At 44.2% G+C, this 20,439-nt stretch overlaps 1 protein-coding gene across 2 annotated transcripts; it reads right to left on the bottom strand.

The window, feature by feature from the left end:
• Window positions 1-1,164: 1,164 nt before the first annotated feature.
• Window positions 1,165-19,404, bottom strand: LOC311101163 (F-box only protein 11-like). 2 transcript variants are annotated; one of them, XM_084142243.1, is made up of 20 exons: window positions 19,123-19,404; window positions 17,648-17,805; window positions 17,328-17,409; window positions 17,068-17,212; window positions 16,726-16,855; window positions 16,568-16,651; window positions 16,324-16,456; window positions 16,111-16,217; window positions 15,889-16,000; window positions 9,661-9,767; window positions 9,392-9,529; window positions 8,583-8,800; window positions 7,355-7,535; window positions 7,123-7,245; window positions 6,904-6,989; window positions 6,470-6,801; window positions 6,254-6,361; window positions 2,844-2,952; window positions 2,657-2,755; window positions 1,165-2,464 (listed from the first exon to the last, which is right to left on the bottom strand). In XM_084142243.1, exons 1-20 carry the CDS (start codon window positions 19,208-19,210, stop codon window positions 2,335-2,337), a joined length of 2,670 nt encoding a protein of 889 aa, XP_083998369.1. In that variant the 5' UTR covers window positions 19,211-19,404; the 3' UTR covers window positions 1,165-2,334. The 2 variants fall into 2 exon arrangements, with proteins under 2 accessions (XP_083998369.1, XP_083998370.1); XM_084142244.1 differs by having other exon boundaries at window positions 17,648-17,802; window positions 19,123-19,291.
• Window positions 19,405-20,439: the final 1,035 nt, after the last annotated feature.

Genomic DNA, 20,439 nt, shown 5'->3' with positions numbered 1-20,439 from the left:
CGAGTCTAATTGGGTATGACGCTACAAGCTTAGCACACCTGTATTCGGGGAGTTTCTCCCATTCTTTGCAGATCCTCTCAAGCTCTGTCAGGTTGGATGGGGAGCGTCGCTGCACAGCTATTTTCAGGTCTCTCCAGAGATGTTCGATCGGGTTAAAGTCTGGGCTCTGGCTGGACCACTCAAGGACATTCAGAGACTTGTCCCGAAGCCACTCCTGCGTTGTCTTGGCTGTGTGCTTAGGGTCGTTATCCTGTTGGAAGGTGAACCTTCGACCCAGTCTGAGGTCCTGAGCGCTCTGGAGCAGATTTTCATCAAGGATCTCAGTACTTTGCTCCGTTCATCTTTGCCTCGACCCTGACTAGTCTCCCAGTCCCTGCCGCTGAAAAACATCCCCACAGCATGATGCTGCTACTACCATGCTTCACCGTAGGGATGGTATTGGCCAGGTGATGAGTGGTGCCTGGTTTCCTCCAGACGTGACGCTTGGCATTCAGACCAGAGTTCAATCTTGGTTTCATTAGACCAGAGAATCTTGTTTGTCATGTTCTGAGAGTCCTTTTGGCAAACTCCAAGCGGGCTGTCGTGCCTTTTACTGAGGAGTGGCTTCTGTCTGGGCACTCTACCATAAAGGCCTGATTGGTGGAGTGCTGCAGAGATGGTTGTCCTTCTGGAAGGCTCTGTCAGTGACCATTGGAGTCTTGGTCACCTCCCTGACCAAGGCCCTTCTCCCCCGATTGCTCTGTTTGGCTGGGCGGCCAGCTCTCGGAAGAGTCTTGGTGGTTCCAAACTTCTTCCATTTAAGAATGATGGAGGCCACTGTGTTCTTGAGGACCTTCAATGCTGCAGACATTTGTTGGTACCCTTCCCCAGAGCTGTGCCTCGACACAATCCTGTCTCCGAGCTCTACGCACAATTCCTTTTTGCTCTGACATGCAGTGTCAACTGTGGGACCTTATATAGACAGGTGTGTGCCTTTCCAAATCATGTCCAATCAATTGAATTTACCACAGGTGGACTCCAAGTTGTGGAAAGAGGATGCACCTGAGCTCAATTTCGAAAAGTATAGCAAAGGGGTCTGAATGCACTGTACCTGCACCTGACAGTACGTAATTTTCAGGTACCACTTCTGGCTCATGAGAACTGGCAAAAAAGGATACAAAAGTTCTGCAGAATCCCTTTAATCTTACAAATGACCAGTTTAGTTTTTTTCTTTCTAGGAAATTAAACCCTTTTTGAATTCATATACTAGCATCTACATAATGGTTTTTAATACTTCACAATATATTAAGTCTAGATGTTATGGTACACATGCTTACAATCCAGGCTGCCTGAAGAGCCATAGTCACCACGGGGGTAGGGAGAATAGCAGGGGGAAGTGAGGGAGACTGCAGAATAACTCATGTCCCAGTTAGAAGGCCTGATGCCTCATATCTGACCCGCTCCAGAAACAGTGGCTGCATATGAACACAACCATACACATGCACCCACAAAACAGCAATCCACACAGACGCACGCGCAACAGCCAGCCAGACACACACCTACCTTGTTCCACCGGTCCTATATCTATTAACCTGGAGAGGGTCTTTAGTGTTAAACGTGATTCTCTTTCACAGAAAGAACTGATCCACTGGGACATAAAGAGCTACTGCAGCAAGCCTGGGGCTAACAAAAATAATAACAATAATTAACATATATAAAGACATTCAAATACAGTAAGATCTTTGCTTGAAAATACAAAACTACATGAGAAAGCATTAAAATAATATAAAAGCTGAAGTGCTCGATCACAAAGTTTCTCTCCCGTGAGCTGTACATGTATATATCAGCCATCTGCTGCCTAAGGACTGCAATGCTTTGGAACCAGAAGTGTCTTTCTCAGTGGGCGGGGCTAAATCTCCTCTTCCTGTCTGGGGAGGAAGTCCGATTTCCAGGACCGCGGCGAGTCGCAGAGAGGCCACAGGCAAAGGAAGTCTCTCATTGGCCACGCGCCGACAGAGTAGCCACATCCCTCTCCACACTCCCGCTCTCTCTATCCGTCCATTTGGTGTCCAGAGATGCAACGGTGAGAATCTCACGTGGCCGTTCAGTCAGTTTCTCATCACAGTATACCAGGCTAATCCAGACCAGATCGAACCAGACCAGCCCCATAGCTCCCTCTAGAAGAGACTCAGTGCAGCAGTGTCTCTGAGCTTCAGGGTTCCTCTATAACCGTCACTGCTGAGAACACCGTATTCTGGCTCCTTATGGCCACAGTTCTGTGAGTGGTGTATGACAGTGTAATGTGTGTATGTAGACTATAGGGTGTGCGTGTGTTTATGTAGTGTGTACGTGTGTTCAGTTGTGCTGCAGCGTGTTCGACTCAATGGGCGGAGCGGAGTCGTAGAGTGTGTCTGTGTCGTGTGTTGGTTCTCCAGCCAGCGTACAGGGGTTGGACAGAGTTCCCGCTCCACAATCACAGAAAAACCTACAAAGACAGAGGAGAGGGTTAGCACAGCATACAGGACAAAACAAGGAAAATATATAATTGAGGGGTCAGCCTGGTATTCTACAAATAATTATATAGTCAAGACACAGTAATGACAAGCCTTCAATTATTTTGAAACAAACACCACAAATGGGAGCATCTAGTCAGTAGTAAATGGTTGGTGCTACTCACCTATCGTGCCGTATAAACTCCACGTCGTGTCCTTGGTGACACTTCTTGATGCAGTTCACACAGATGGCGTTCCTGTCTGTCGTATTGCAGGTGTGACACCTGGACACACATAGGTAAAATAAATCAGCACTGGAGTAACCGCTGTGTAACTGACTAAAAGTCATGTATTGGCTAATTGTTTGTGTACCTGTAGAAGTCGTGCATGGGGTAGGAGGTGTAGCTGGAGATCTTGTAGAGACACTGTCCTCTGCTCACAGCTTTCTCTATGGCATCCTGATTATTCATTATCTTATTATCTGGAAGAGAGGAAGAGAGACTGCTGTGACCAATAACCCATTTTATATAGTCTAAGCCAGCCATAGTGCATCTCTCGCAACAATCTGAATGAATGTGTTGTGCAAGTTGTTTTCCTCAGTCAGCTGAATGCGCCACTGATTTAGTTCATAGAATCTTGGTTACGCAAGTAACCTTCGATATCCACTATTAGCAACTAGGACAAACGGAGCGGTAATATTCCTACGAATTTGGTTATAGCTTTTCAACTGTTGAAGCTATTAGCGAATATGACCCCATTCCTGAAAGCCAAGAATCTCAGGAACACGTACGTGTCTTCTGTTTCCATCTATGACACACACAAGCTGTGAAGGGAGAGTGATGAATCTGCACAGAATGACTGGGGAAATGAACTGATTAAAGCATATACTTCATTCGAAAAGCATTTACTTCCTTCAGACTGAAATCTGACATTACCTGATTTAACATATCTTGTGCCATAACTTTTGAGATAATGGAAATAAGGCCATTATCAAAAGATTCAAATGTATTTTACACATTTGTTTCTGATACCCCCAAGTCTCCTACAATAGAGAATGAAATGGCTTGATGGTCCATGTTTATTTATTTATTTCACCTTTATTTAACCAGGTAAGCCAGTTGAGAACAAGTTCTCATTTACAACTGCGACCTGGCCAAGATAAAGCAAAGCAGTGCGATAAAAACAACAACACAGAGTTACATATGGGCTAAACAAAACAAAGTAAAAAATACAAACAGAAAATATATATATACAGTGTGTGCGAATGTAGTAAGTTATGTAGGTAAGGCAATAAACAGGCCATAGTGCAAAATAGTTACAATTTCGTATTAACACTGAAATGATAGATGTGCAAGAGATGATGTGCAAATAGAGATACTGGGGTGCAACATAAACAACAATATGGGGATGAGGTAGTTGGGTGGGCTAATTACAGATGGGCTGTGTACAGGTGCAGTGATCAGTAAGCTGCTCTGACAACTGATGCTTAAAGTTAGTGAGGGAGATAAGAGTCTCCAGCTTCAGAGATTTTTGCAGTTCGTTCCAGTCATTGGCAGCAGAGAACTGGAAGGAATGGTGGCCAAAGGAGGTGTTGGCTTTGGGGATGACCAGTGAGATATACCTGCTGGAGCGCAGACTATGGGTGGGTGTTGCTATGGTGACCAGTGAGCTAAGATAAGACGGGGATTTGCCTAGCAGTGATTTATAGATGGCCTGGAGCCAGTGGGTTTGGCGACGAATATGTAGTGAGGGCCAGCCAACAAGAGCGTACAGGTCACAATGGTGGGTAGTATATGGGGCTTTGGTGACAAAACGGATGGCACTGTGATAGACTACATCCAATTTGCAGAGTAGAGTGTTGGAGGCTATTTTGTAATGACATCGCCGAAGTCAAGGATCGGTAGGATAGTCAGTTTTACGAGGGCATGTTTGGCAGCATGAGTGAAGGAGGCTTTGTTGCGAAATAGGAAGCCGATTCTAGATCCAACTTTTGTTTGGAGATGCTTAATGTGAGTCTGGAAGGAGAGTTTACAGTCTAACCAGACACCTAGGTATTTGTAGTTGTCCACATACTCTAGGTCAGACCCGCCGAGTGGGCGGGTGCAAGCAGCGTTCGGTTGAAGAGCATGCATGTATCTTAGACATCATGTGTGAATCCATTTGATATCATGTATGAATCAGTTTGAATTTGTGACCCCCCCCCCCCAACCCCGCTTCTCCAAGGGGTAGCCTATTGAGGTTGTTTTACAAAAGTGGCTCCTTCAGAAATATTAGTGACTCCCACTGGTCTATTCCAAGAACTGACAGACTGAAATAATACTAGCATTAGCCTAAGTGCTACATTATATTAGCTAGTGCAGCTGAAAGGCTGGGCTAATGTACAATAATTTAATACAGCAGTGTTTTTAGCCCTTAAGAGTATGTGAGCGGAGTGGAGATGGAGCAATCCCAATTTGACTGGAGTGCAGAGCGAGATTCCCAAAGGTTGGAGCGTCGGCCTTCTCACCCGCTCCAATTTCACTCCACTACCGCTCCAGTAGCGCTCACTTCACCAGCTCAGGGCATGCCCAGCTCAGCATGCATTTATAGTCTACTTATGTGCTGCTATAGCCCCTTGCTTTAGCTACTGTCATGGAGTTAGCTAAACATTTTCATAAAGAAACTGATAAAACATACAGCTGCAAAATCAAGGTGACTTACAAAGATGAAGAGGACCAAGAGCAAGAGAGGGAGGGCGGTGATGTAATGTCCACAACTAAAGAATCATAGTGGAATCTGAAAAGACACGTATCCTGAAAGCATGATGGTGTACTTACTACTTGCACATGCTTAAAGAAAGGAATGAGGTGGGTAGATAACTAAGTGTGTCATTGTAGCAAAGTATTTATAAACTACAAATCAGATCTCTTAAACATTTGTGTTGTATTATCTATACAATAGGCCATAATTGATTTTGGCCCAATAGGCCTGGCATATTCCCACGTTCAAGGAGCTTTCCATTTTGATTGGGTTATTTTTGCCTAAAAACCTTTAGGCCTACCTACAGAAACATTTCAAAACAACTCTGCATCTCTGCCCAGCCTGTCAAGAATGGCCAAAAGGATGTTTAGCATCCCCAGTGGCTCTGCAAGTGTGGAGAGGATATTCTCCGCTGCTGGCCGGCTCTCCAGGCACCATCGCATGAGCCTGAAGCCACAGACTGGCCAAACGCGTATTTCTAAAAATAAATTATAAAGGGACTAGGTCATTTTTCATTTAATTTGTATTTAATTCTAAGTAAGTCACAGCCTATACGTGAAATGTATAGACTATAATGATTTAATACAACTAAATGTTGTTTAAATGCTGAGTGCTTTGTTCCTACCAGCCTATTGTGTCGCACTCGCAAATTATTCACAATGTATTAATGTGTAGGCTATAACCTTGAAATAATAGAAATAATATAGCCTAAATAATACATTTGTGTTCCTTCTTAGGCTCCCTGTCTGGCTCCTGACCTATTTAGAGTGTTTATATGCTGTTTAATATGACATGTAGACTATTTGAAATTATGTGCAATTCTTTCATTCACCTTTTCATGTTTATTCAGGTAGTCACAAAAATAGATGGGTGTTGGTTAAATTGTGATTTTAATGAATGGAGCGAATTTGGAGCGGCAGTTTTTTATTCCTGTGAGCGCGGAGCGGTTTTTAGCGTGGCGGTTGGAATGCGATGAGCGGGATTACCGCTCACATACTCGGGCCCTTAGTGCTACAATAGCCTAGCCTTTTAGCACTAGCTACCTTTCATGGTGACGTTGACCCCCGAGGCGAGGAACAGGCCTCCGAAACGGTTGTTGAAGATCTGGTTTCCCTCCAGAGTCGCTGTGGCGTGGTTGGTTATTTCGATACCTGAGACAGGAAATGACATCAACACAGATGGTGGATGAGGAGTAGGTAACAGTATCGACCAGTCAGTACGGTAAAATGTATGTAAATGTGTACACATGGGCAGCTGACCTGCAGCGAAGCCGTCAAAGATACGGTTCTTGCGGAGCACCGGGTGGCTGTTGGTGCTGATCAGAACTCCTGCCTGGGCGTTCCTGAAGATATCATTCTCCTCCAGAAGACCTCTCCCTCCGTTAAAGATACAGATGCCTCCGTCTCTCCCGTCGTGGATCTTGTTGCGTCGCAGCGTGGGGTTACTGTCTGTCTTAATCCACACGCCCGCCATGGCGTTGTCAAAGATCTCATTGTCCTCGATGAAACCCAGACCTGAGTTGTAGACCAGAATGCCTCCGTTCTGTCCTCCCCAGATCTTGTTGCGTCTGATCTTGGGGTTGCTGCCCGTTCTATAGACAACCAACACTGTTAGTGAAGCCTTCATCTAACATTAGTCAAATGTTATCATAACCACTATGTGCCCTGAATTTGACTGAAGAGGCAGGACTTACCGTATTTGAACGCCGGAGTACATGTGATTGTAGATGTCATTGTCTTCCAACACCCCATGACCATTGTCATAGAAATACACCCCTACCTGAGAGAGGGGGAGAAAGGTTGTTAAATCTGACTTTTTATAGAATAATGAGACAGGCCTCCAATTCTCACAAAAACATAGTTGTATTTTTTAAAATAACAATAACTGTGAGAGAATGTGGAGTGTGTTTTACCTGTTTGCCACTGTGGATGCGGTTCCTGCGGAGGACAGGAGTGCTGCCTGTGGTCACCCAGACTCCTGCCAGCGTGTTGCTGTACACCTCGTTCTCCTCTATCACACCCTGGCCCTTCTCATGCTGCAAACACACACACACACGATTAGATATGTTTTATCAACATCTCCTGAGATTCATAAGTCCAAGCATCTAAAGGACTGAAAAATCCAAATAGTATGTGTGTGTTTACCACGTAGATGCCGCCATGCTGTCCGTCGTGGATCTTGTTGTGGCGTACAATTGGGCAGCTATTGGTTCTGATCTGGATTCCCGCCAGAGCGTTGCCATGGATATCGTTCCCCTCGATCAGGCCACGGCCATCGCCAAATATGTACACGCCCCCCTGGTTACCGTTAAAGATTGCATTGCCCCTGGAGAATAACAGAACGGAAAGTCAACAAACAGCCCATAATACTGAGAGGTTAGTGCAGGGGTCTCCAACAGGTCGATCGCGAGCTACCAGTAACTCGCAGGCCACCTATGAGTAGCTCGCCAAATAATTCTGAAAGTACATGCAATTTGCACGTGTTCCACTGCAAACTGTCAAACAAATCTCACATGTATCAGACACCGCAAGCTCCCAGCTATTATCTAATCAACGCAACACCGACATTATCCCACCCCTGGTTAGCCACTATTGGCTTAAAAAGCCAAACCTAACACATCTGCCAATTAATTTCCAGCAATATTGCCCCGGTCTGTCTGTGTGGTGTGCACATTTGTCTATCACTCCGTGTGTAGCCAGTTGATGTGATAACCATCTTCTGGGTTGACAAATACTTTCCCCAAAACCCTCTCAATTCAATGTTTACCTGGTAGAAGTATATAATTTGTATCTATTATTTGCACACTTTGCCATGAAATGAAATGAGCAGCAGCAGTACAGAACCATCACAGATGGCACATTCCTCACTTGCTAGATGTGCAATTAAAGGGCCAGATGCGCAACTAAAGGGCCAGATGCGCAATTAAAGGGTAATTACACTCAAAAATCCATTTGATATTTTGGGGGGTCTGGAGGAAAACTAAGGTCTTCTGATGTGATTTAAGCATTGACATGAACTCGGAACATCCCATTTTGTTCTTTCTTTATGAACAATTGTAATTCTGAGAGTGAAAAACTAAAATCTAAAACCAGGAAAAATACAGAGGAAACATACTTTGGGAAAATATACAGCAGAATTTGGGAAAGAAATTTCAGATTTTTTTCCTGTCCTGCAAAGCATTCGAAATGTAATGAGTACTTTTGAGTGTCAGTGAAAATGTATGTAAATTATTTTGTTTAGGAACGTAGTAGAGAAATATAAATAGTAAAGTACAGATACCCCACAAAACTACTTAAGTAGTACTTTAAAGTATTTTTACTTAAGTACTTTACACCACTGACTGTGTGTGTGTGTGTGTGTGTGTGTGTGTACCGTATCGTAGGGTCACTGTTGGAGGTGATCCAGACTCCTGCGAAGTTGTTGGCGTAGATCTTGTTTTCTATGAACTGTCCTCGTCCTTTCTCATGCACATAGATGCCCCCTGTTTGGCCATGGTGGATCTCACAGCGAACCACTGTAGGGTTAGCATACGCCTTCACCTCGAAGCCTGCTATACGATTCCTGTGGATGTTACAACTCTCAAAATAACCCTGGGGAAGAGGGAGAAGGAGAGAGAGCGATACTATCATCATTGCCATGTACAGCACAACCGTAAAGACCTCCAAAATGGTGGGTGAGAGGTAAGGGCCGTCACTAGCTTCCACAGCTACAAAGTCCTAAACCATGCCTATTTCTAAAATGTATCTTAAAATTGTATTTTAAACCTAACCTTAACCAAACTCCTAACCTTAACCACACTGCTAACCGTACGCCTAACCTTAAATTAAAGGAAAACTCCACACAAAAACTATATTTTGCTATTTGTTTCATTAGTCCATTGTTGATATAGTCCCCAAAATGTTTTGCATGTCAGCAATCAAGTTTTCAAGATATGTAACTTTCAAAATACAGAAATATGGCCCGTATGATGCATTTTGCATCATATGATGCTGCGTTTTGCAATTGACTAATGAAACAAATACCAAAAGATAGTTTTTGGGTGGAGTTTTCCTTTAAGACCAAAAAGCAAATTTTTGTTTTCATTAATCTTTACGATACAGCCAATTTTGACTTTGAGGCTGTGGAATCTAGTGGAAAGCAGATATAAAAGAGGTTTGATGTTAAAGGTCAGAGTGAGATACCATGCCATGGTCGAAGGTGAAGACTCCTACATCTCGGCCGTGGTGAATGTGGTTTCGTCTGATGATGGGGTTGCCGTGGTTTTTTACCCAGATTCCCGCCAATGCATTATTACTAATCTCATTATCCTCATAGATACCCTGCAATACATTATCACATCATTATCATCATAGATACCATGCAGGAATACACACAGTCAGAGAGGGTGTTTAAGTGTGGTTAATGATGTGTGTGTGTGTGCGCATGGTAGGTAATGTAAGTGTGCGTTTACCTGTGCATGGTCGGTGATGTAAAGTCCAACGTTTTCACAGTCGCTGATGTTGCAGTGTTTGATGCTAGGACACGCCCCCTGGCCACTCACACAGACAGCCGAGCCCACTGGAGTAGGGACAAACTACATTACCCAACATGCCCCACTGGAGACAAACTACATCAGGGATCATCAACTAGATTCAGCCGCGGGCCGATCTTTTCTTGAGCGGCTGGTCAGGGGGCCGGAAAATAATTACAAATAATTTGTAGACAGCAAATTGCCCGCAAGAAGCCCAAACAGATATATTTGACTAAAACAATCATTTCAAACCTTGCTTCCATTTATATACAATCCCATCTCTCACTATTACACGTGGGAATACTTTGGAACAGATTTCCAAAATTAAAATCACATGGAGCTGATTTGCTTGGTTTTAACAGTTTTCTGTCCCAAACAAACTATATATATATATATATACAGTGAGGGAAAAAAGTATTTGATCCCCTGCTGATTTTGTACGTTTGCCCACTGACAAAGAAATGATCAGTCTATAATTTTAATGGTAGGTTTATTTGAACAGTGAGAGACAATAACAACAACAAAAATCCAGAAAAACGCATGTCAAAAATGTTATAAATTGATTTGCATTTTAATGAGGGAAATAAGTATTTGACCCCCTCTCAATCAGAAAGATTTCTGGCTCCCAGGTGTCTTTTATACAGGTAACGAGCTGAGATTAGGAGCACACTCTTAAAGGGAGTGCTCCTAATCTCAGCTTGTTACCTGTATAAAAGACACCTGTCCACGGAAGCAATCAATCAATCAGATTCCAAACTCTCCACCATGGCCAAGACCAAAGAGCTCTCCAAGGATGTCAGGGACAAGATTGTAGACCTACACAAGGCTGGAATGGGCTACAAGACCATCGCCAAGCAGCTTGGTGAGAAGGTGACAACAGTTGGTGCGATTATTCGCAAATGGAAGAAACACAAAAGAACTGTCAATCTCCCTCGGCCTGGGGCTCCATGCAAGATCTCACCTCGTGGAGTTGCAATGATCATGAGAACGGTGAGGAATCAGCCCAGAACTACACGGGAGGATCTTGTCAATGATCTCAAGGCAGCTGGGACCATAGTCACCAAGAAAACAATTGGTAACACACTACACCGTGATGGACTGAAATCCTGCAGCACCCGCAAGGTCCCCCTGCTCAAGAAAGCACATCTACATGCCCGTCTGAAGTTTGCCAATGAACATCTGAATGATTCAGAGGAGAACTGGGTGAAAGTGTTGTGGTCAAATGAGACCAAAATCGAGCTCTTTGGCATCAACTCAACTCGCCGTGTTTGGAGGAGGGGGAATGCTGCCTATGACCCCAAGAACACCATCCCCACCGTCAAACATGGAGGTGGAAACATTATGCTTTGGGGGTGTTTTTCTGCTAAGGGGACAGGACAACTTCACTGCATCAAAAGGAAGATGGACGGGGCCATGTACCGTCAAATCTTGGTTGAGAACCTCCTTCCCTCAGCCAGGGCATTGGAAATGGGTCGTGGATGGGTATTCCAGCATGACAATGTCCCAAAACACACGGCCAAGGCAACAAAGGAGTGGCTCAAGAAGAAGCACATTAAGGTCCTGGAGTGGTCTAGCCAGTCTCCAGACCTTAATCCCATAGAAAATCTGTGGAGGGAGCTGAAGGTTCGAGTTGCCAAACGTCAGCCTCAAAACCTTAATGACTTGGAGAAGATCTGCAAAGAGGAGTGGGACAAAATCCCTCCTGAGATGTGTGCAAACCTGGTGGCCAATTACAAGAAACGTCTGACCTCTGTGATTGCCAACAACGGTTTTGCAACCAAGTACTAAGTCATGTTTTGCAGAGGGGTCAAATACTTATTTCCCTCATTAAAATGTACATCAATTTATAACATTTTTGACATGCGTTTTTCTGGATTTTTTTGTTGTTATTCTGTCTCTCACTGTTCAAATAAACCTACCATTAAAATTATAGACTGATCATTTCTTTGTCAGTGGGCAAACTTACAAAATCAGCAGGGGATCAAATACTTTTTTCCCCTCACTGTGTGTGTGTGTGTGTGTGTATATATATATATATATATATATATATATACATACATACATACACACACACACACACTACCGGTCAAAAGTTTTAGAACACCTACTCATTCAAGGTTTTTTTTTTTTTTTTTTTTTACTATTTTCTACATTGTAGAATATTAGTGAAGACATCAAAACTATGAAATAACACATATGGAATCATGTAGCAAAAAAAGTGTTAAACAAATCAAAATATATTTCATATTTGAGATTCTTCAAATAGCCACCCTTTGCCTTGATGACAGCTTTGCACACTCTTGGCATTCTCCCAACTAGCTTATCCTGGAATGCTTTTCCAACAGTCTTGAAGGAGTTCCCACATATGCTGAGCACTTGTTGGCTGCTTTTCCTTCACTCTGCGGTCCGACTCATCCCAAAACATCACAATTTGGTTGAGGTCGGGGGAATGTGGAGGCCAGGTCATCTGATCCAGCACTCCATCGCTCTCCTTCTTGGTAAAATAGCCCTTACACAGCCTGGAGGTGTGTTGGGTCATTGTCCTGTTGGAAAACAAATGACAGTCCCACTCAGCCCAAACCAGATGGAATGGCATATTGCTGCAGAATGCTGTGGTAGCCATGCTGGTTAAGTGTGCCTTGAATTCTAAATAAATCACAGACAGTGTCACCAGCAAAGCACCACCACACCACAACACCTCCTCCTCCATGCTTTACTTTGGGAAATACACATGTGGAGATCATCCGTTCACCGACACCACGTCTCACAAAGATATGGCGGTTGGAACCAAACATTTCCAATTTGGACTCCAGACCAAAGGCCACATTTCCACTGGTCTAATGTCCATTGCTCGTGTTTCTTGGCCCAAGCAGGTCTCTTCTTATTGGTGTCCTTTAGTAGTGGTGAAGATGGCGCCGGAGGAGATGGCTGCCGTTTTACGGCCCTCTAACCAATTGTGCTATTGTGTGTGTTTTTTCACGTTATTTGTAATTTATTCTGTACATAATGTTTCTTCCACCGTCTCTTATGACCAAAAAGAGCTTCTGGATATCAGGACAGCGATTACTCATCGTATTGGACGAAGATTTTTTTTTTCAACGAGTCGGACGCAAAGGATATTCTACAGACACACGACAAGGCCCAAATCCCCGTCATTCGGATGAGAAAGAGACAGAGATATCGTGGACGTAGGTCGGGGTGCCTTGTAAGGATCCGACAGCAAGCGAGTAAGCTGCCTCTTCCATCAATCCTATTAGCCAACGTACAATCATTTGAAAACAAAATGGACGACCTAAGATCAAGGACATCCTACCAACGGGACATTAAAAACTGTAATATCTTCTGTTTCACTGAGTCGTGGCTGAACGACGGCATGCTGAACGACGACAGGGGTCAAATACTTATTTCCCTCATTAAAATTCGAATCAATTCATAACATTTTTAACATGCATTTTTCTGGATTTTTTTGTTGTTATTCTGTCTCTCACTGTTCAAATAAACCTACCATTAAAATTATAGACTGATCATGTCTTTGTCAGTGGGCAAACGTACAAAATCAGCAGGGGATCAAATACTTGTGTGTGTGTGTATATATATATATATATATATATATATATATATATATATATATATATATATATATATATACACACATACACACACAACTCGTTAAAAACTGTATAAAAGACACCTGTCCACACACTCAATCAAACAGACTCCAACCTCTCCACAATGGCCAAGACCAGAGAGCTGTGTAAGGACATCAGGGATAAAATTGTAGACCTGCACAAGGCTGGGATGGGCTACAGGACAATAGGCAAGCAGCTTGGTGAGAAGGCAACAACTGTTGGCATAATTATTAGAAAATGGAAGAAGTTCAAGATGACGGTCAATCACCCTCGGTCTGGGGCTCCATGCAAGATCTCACCTCGTGGGGCATCAATGATCATGAGGAAGGTGAAGGATCAGCCCAGAACTACACGGCAGGACCTGGTCAATGACCTGAAGAGAGCTGGGACCAGTCTCAAAGAAAACCATTAGTAACACACTACGCCATCATGGATTAAAATCCTGCAGCGCACGCAAGGTCCCCCTGCTCAAGCCAGCGCATGTCCAGGCCCGTTTGAAGTTTGCCAATGACCATCTGGATGATCCAGAGGAGGAATGGGAGAAGGTCATGTGGTCTGATGAGACAAAAATATAGCTTTTTGGTCTAAACTCCACTCGCCGTGTTTGGAGGAAGAAGAAGGATGAGTACAACCCCAAGAACACCATCCCAACCGTGAAGCATGGAGGTGGAAATATCATTCTTTGGGGATGCTTTTCTGCAAAGGGGACAGGACGACTGCACCGTATTGAGGGGAGGATGGATGGGGCCATGTATCGCGAGATCTTGGCCAACAACCTCCTTCCCTCAGTAAGAGCATTGAAGATGGGTCGTGGCTGGGTCTTCCAGCATGACAACGACCCGAAACACACAGCCAGGGCAACTAAGGAGTGGCTCTGTAAGAAGCATCTCAAGGTCCTGGAGTGGCCTAGCCAGTCTCCAGACCTGAACCCAATAGAAAATCTTTGGAGGGAGCTGAAAGTCCGTATTGCCCAGCGACAGCCCCGAAACCTGAAGGATCTGGAGAAGGTCTGTATGGAGGAGTGGGCCAAAATCCCTGCTGCAGTGTGTGCAAACCTGGTCAAGACCTACAGGAAACGTATAATCTCTGTAATTGCAAACAAAGGTTTCTGTACCAAATATTAAGTTCTGCTTTTCTGATGTATCAAATACTTGTGATGCAATAAAATGCAAATTAATTACTTAAAAATCATACAATGTGATTTTCTGGATTTTTGTTTTAGATTCCGTCTCTCACAGTTGAAGTGTACCTATGATAAAAATTACAGACCTCTACATGCTTTGTAAGTAGGAAAACCTGCAAAATCGGCAGTGTATCAAATACTTGTTCTCACCACTGTATATGGGACGGCTGTCAATCTTTTGGTCCTTAAATTAAACTGGTAAACTTTTTTATTTATCACAATTTTCTTTAACCAATTATGTTCTTTAATGCAAGGCCAACAGACAAGTTCCTTACTTTTTCCTCCTTCCACTTTCCTCTTCCATTTTCGCGGTAATGCTGCAATTATTTGGTTGTAATTTTGGGTAGAGCAGACATTTGTTGGTTAAGGGCTTGTAAGAAAGCATTTCACTAAGGTCTACACCTGTTGTATTCGGCACATGTGGCAAATACAATTTGATTTGCAGGAATTTGACCATGAAGGCCTGATTCACACAGTCCCCTCTGAACAGTTGATGTTGAGATGTGTCTGTGATGAACTCTGAAGCATTTATTGGGCTGCAATTTCTGAGGCTGGTAACTCTAATGAACTTATCCTCTGCAGCAGAGCAGCAGAGGTATCTCTGGGTCTTCCATTCCTGTGACGGTCCTCATGAGAGCCAGTTTCATCATAGCGCTTGATGGGTTTTGCGACTGCACTTGAAGAAATTTTCAAAGTTCTTGAAATGTTCCGTATTGACTGACCTTCATGTCTTAAAGTAATGATGGACTGTCGTTTCTCTTTGCTTATTTGAGCTGTTCTTGCCATAATATGGACTTGTTTTTATACCAAATAGGGCTATCTTCTGTATACCCCACTACTTTGTCACAACACAACACAACTGATTGGTTCAAACGCATTAAGAAGGAAAGAAATTCCACAAATTAACTTTTAAGAAGACACACCTGTTAATTGAAATGCATTCCAGGTGACTACCTCATGAAGCTGGTTGAGAGAATGCCTAGAGTGTGCAGAGCTGTCATCAAGGCAAAGGGTGGCTATTTGAAGAATCTCAAATATAAAATATATTTTGATTTGTTTAACACTTTTTTGGTTACTACATGATGCCATATGTGTTATTTCATAGTTTTGATGTCTTCACTATTATTCTATAATGTAGAAAATAGTAAAAATAAAGAAAAACCCTTTACCTTTGACTGGTACTGTGTGTGTGTGTGTGTGTGTGTGTGTGTGTATATATATATATATTTTTTTCTCAGATAACTTGGGGAACCAAATAAAATCACCAGCGGGCCACCAGTTAGCGAACCCTTTACTACATTATCTAACATGCTCCACAGGAGAAACAAACACGCCCAACTGCAGACTGTGCATTACCTGTGCAGGTAGATCTGATGATACAGTGGTCTATGTTGGGAGAACAGTTGACAGTGATCTCCAGACAGTGGTGTGCATTGTGGTGCTGAGCAGACTTATCATCTGGGTTAAACTGAATATGAAACACAGGAGGTTAGAGGGGAGGTGTGTGTAATGGGGTCTATACAATAGTGCGTGCGTGTGTGTTAGTGTGTTTGAGCTGGGTCTGTGTTTGCAGTGTACCCTGATGGTCATGTATCCCACGTAGGCATCCTCTGATCCTTCCATGAAGACAAACGTTGAGTCTCTGGTGTTCTCAATCACCACCTTATCAGAAACCTTACCCGGAGCTACATACACACACACAAAAAGAAAGGCAGTTTCTACCGTAAGTAGAAGATCATACATACAGAAGTAGAAACAGCAAGACACGCAGAGACAGACCACACACAGTACCTGCTCCGATCATGGTGATGGGGGACTCTATGTAGATCCACTCGTCAGTGTAGATCCCAGAGTGCACGAAGATCAGCCCTTCAAAATGAGCCTCCTGCACCCCTCCTAATGCATCCTCTATTGTGTCATAGTACTGGAAACACAAACACGGTTACGTAAATTCAAGCAAAATTGGAGCTGGCTGACAGCCATACTGAAAATGTGTTTTCAATGGACCATGAGTATGTGTGCGCGTGCGTCTTACCAGCATATTCTCCCTGCCTTTGTACCTCCCAGGGTTGCTGTAGAAATGTTCAGCAAAGCCTGGCTTCACATGGGCTCCTTTATACTGCAACAATTTAAAAACAATGTTAAAGTAACATGAACACAACGCTTATCTAACCACACACACACTCTACCCACCAGTTGTTGGAAGCTGTCCTTCCAGGGGTTGGGGTGGTCATGTTCCTCAGCGCTGACCTGGTAGAACTTGCCTGGCTCAGGGTGCATCATGGGACGTGTGTACTCAAACACCTCCATGTACAGACGCTTCCTGGACACACACAGAGAGGGCAAATGTCAACTCCCGGCGTAGAGGGTTGCACGAACTAACAGCCTTCATATCAGTATGGCCCAGTAGTGGTCGATAGTGACTTGATTTTTCTTGTGACATGTCAGTTAACTATAATGGGCAAGAAAATATTAGGTTATGCATGTTTGTGTTCCTTCAGTATAGAGTCACAGTCGACGGAAGTGTGTGTGTACCAGAGTATAGGGTCGTTGGCTAGCTGGCTGAAGCGTTTGCAGACGCAGGCGGTCTGACAGAGGTCCTGCTCCAGGAGGTATGAGAAGATCTTCAGAACCACCTCATCTGGAAGCTTCTGTTGCAGGTACTGCTCTGCTGGAGCCGCTACAAACACACACAGAGTTTCCATTAGTATTTATAGATGATGCATACACAGATGTAGAAAGACCATGCAGACACATCACATCATTGACTTGTACACCTAGACACACATTGTTACCTGACAGTTCGTGGCTTTTGCCGGAGACTCTGGCCCGTTTGGCTCGGTGGCCAAAGTGTTCTGTTGTCGAGGTGGATGCTCCCTGTGTCAGAATAACACACATCAGCAACACACACACTCTGCTACCTCCCCCAATGACTGACACACACTTAAACATTGTCTTTGTCACACTCACAACTACACTGTCCTCTACCTTTCTCCCAAAATATACACTGGTGCTAAAGGGAGTTTACACCAAGTTTCAAAACCAGTCCTTTCCATTTAAAGCAATTAAAGGGAAGTGAACAAGCACAGAATGGTGCTCTCTCTCCCTGTCTGACCTCCATAGCGGTCTTGCTGGGGCAGGCCACTGCAGTACTGGAGGCTGTTCTCTTTGGCAATAGAGACTTGCGTCGGAGTTGGTAGGGGCTGTTCCCAGCTGCAGGCCCGGACTCCTCCACAGCCACCTCCGCTGCTGCAGCTGGAGCCTGCTCATCTGCTGGACTCACAGAGGACACAGTCAGAACACAGTCTGACAGATACAGCACAAAGACACACACGTCTTCTCTTTCAGCACAGTTCAACTGACTGCATCCTCTCTCAGCACAGTTCAACAGACAAAGATCGGCAGGCAGGTGACATTTAAACACCATCCACCCACACAGATCTCTACTGTACTGCAGTTGGTAGGGGAGTACAGGGCTGATTACAAAACACAGGTTAGTAATGACAGCTGATCACTGGCATTTACACTTTCAGGCCATTCACAGACTGGGTGGTGTCATGGTTGTGTTTGATTGACTGCATATAATATATGACAGGGGCAGGCTGTTGTTTTGCAGGGCTGTGTGGCTGACTAACAAAGGTTGGTGATTGATAACCGCAGATGCGTCCCCCCACAATACCCTTCCCTTTTCTAGCTGGACACCGGCCTCTGTCCCGTCACACTGTGATACTATAGCCACAGCCCCGATAAGCCACGAACAGTTGACCTGACGGCAACCTGGCCGCAGACTTGCCGGGGGCGACCAGTCCTGCACTGAGTCAAAACTCAACTAACGTTAGTTACGTAGCTAACTAGCTCGTAAATCCGTCGTGTAAACAAACATACAGCTAGCCAGCTAACGCGTTAGCGCTCAGTCAGACAAAATTGTTTAGCTTGTTTAACTAGTAGTTAGCTAGTTAGGTAAATTAAATAACTACGGTAGCCGATGAATGTGAGCCACGGAGTTATGTACCGTTAGCTGGTTGACTGCTTAGCAAGAAAATGAACCGGTCAAAATTGCGGCTGATAGATATTCATATCAGTTGGCTAGTAACGTTAGCAAACTTAGTTAGTTGCTGGAGGATGGGTGGATGTCTAGCACACCCCAAAATGGCAGTCCAAAAACGCAACGCAGATTAATTTCGTCAGAAGCGTTACAGTTGATAGCTAACGTCAGTGAGCTAGTAACGTTAACTGCCCTGACCATGACACGGCCTGGCAAAGTCAGTGCAAATATATATATAGATTTGGTCAGTGGGTTCGCCATGGTCGTCGTTATAGCTGCGTAGTGTGGGCTAGTTCTTTAGCTAGTCGCCTTACTAGCTGACTAGTTAACGTTACACAGGCAAAGCATTCACTAACGTCGTTACCCCTAGCCCCACTGGTAGCCACAGTCACTCAAGCAAAACAAAGCGCGGCCTGGCCTGGGCCACAGAGCGACAAGCCTTTTCCTAAATAACACCCAGACAGTTGAGGCTGGGGTCACAGTGGAACCTTGCCGCCCTGACACGACTACAGCCCCTACAGTGCTCTGACGGTGGTCCCGCTCACCTCGGTCGCCCTCGTTCTGGTCGGGCTGCACCGGGCGCGGCCTTGAGACTCGCCTGGGTCTCCGGTTGGTGGCTCTGACGGAGTTCATTTGCGGAGTCGGTTGTTAAAATACAAAACGCTTTCCTCGACCGTCCACTTTGCGCTTTAACACCAGGCCTCGACTACAACCCCGTGCGCCTGTCTCTCTCAAACCACCCACCGCGCTAGCTATCTACCCGAGGTGTAGTTAGTGTTTTTCGGACTGCTTCCTCCTGCACTGCTCTCTACCAGTTCCGTCTCTGTATCTAGCAGGAGGAGCCATTAACTCACACCGGGACAGTCAGAGGATGTCTGCCACCAATCCTGAACTCACAGCGACCTCCTGTGGCCAATAATAGACAGGTCCTCTTGAGCAGGGGTTCTCAAAGTGGGGTCCGAGGTACTTTTTAAAAACATTTCATGTTTTTAATGAATATTACTAACAACATATTAAATTAATTTAGGCCAAGGGATCCGTGAAATAAGTTTAGAGTGTGTAATAGAATATAATGTAATCATGGGCCGACACATTGGCCAACTGGACCGGAGCCAGTAAAAACGTGTGGGGCCAGTGGATCTGCCAGTTGATGGCCCAACCAGTAACATCTCAGCAGGGGTGGATTGGCCATCTGGCAATTCTGGCAAATGCCAGATGGGCTGGACCATTTTTCTGTTGGGTGGGCTGGTCAAAATTGACACACAAATATATATTTTTATATAAAAAATAAATAAATGAACAGGTGACATGGCCAGCGGCCCATGGGCCTCTTAAGTAAAAAAACAAAACATGAATGTTACGCAATTTCTCTATTATAATCATCTATAATGAGCCTTTGGCTGATCAGTGGGCAACACCCGGTTTTCTGATAGGCTGAGCTGAGGTAATGCAAACTCACATTCAAAGTCAAACACTACATCAGCAAAGAGACCTGCTCCTACTGTCATCAGTTAGACAGCCAAGGTCAAATCAAATCACATTTTATTGGTCACACACATATTTAGCAGAGGTTATTGCGGGTGTAGTGGAATGCTTGTGTTCCTAGCTCCAACAGTGCAGTAGTATCTAACAATTCACAACAATACACAAATCTAAAAGTAAAATAATGAAATATATAAATATTAGGACGAGCAATGTCGGAGTGACATTGACTAAATGCAGTAGAATAGAATACAGTATATACATACGAAATAGCAGTATGTAAACATTATTAAAGTGACTAGTGTTCCATTATTAAAATGCCAGTGATTCCATGTCTATGTATATAAGGCAGCAGCCTCTAAGAAGGTGCAGGGCTGAGA

Source organism: Coregonus lavaretus (genome assembly GCF_964263955.1).
Source record: "Coregonus lavaretus genome assembly, chromosome: 25".
In the NCBI taxonomy this organism is placed as follows: Eukaryota; Metazoa; Chordata; class Actinopteri; order Salmoniformes; family Salmonidae; genus Coregonus; species Coregonus lavaretus.
The sequence above is the reverse complement of the archived record's forward strand: the minus strand, read 5'-3'. Positions and strand labels throughout refer to the sequence as shown.

Excerpts from the sequence above, each read along its gene's own strand:
- LOC311101163 (XM_084142243.1), bottom strand. The coding sequence starts at position 19,210 with ATGAACTCCGTCAGAGCCACCAACCGGAGACCCAGGCGAGTCTCAAGG. Across the intron at positions 7,536-8,582 it reads AACAGTGACCCTACGATACG|GGGCAATGCAATCTTTAACG; the intron begins GTACACACACAC and ends GTTATTCTCCAG. Across the intron at positions 7,246-7,354 it reads AGCATGGCGGCATCTACGTG|CATGAGAAGGGCCAGGGTGT; the intron begins GTAAACACACAC and ends GTGTGTTTGCAG.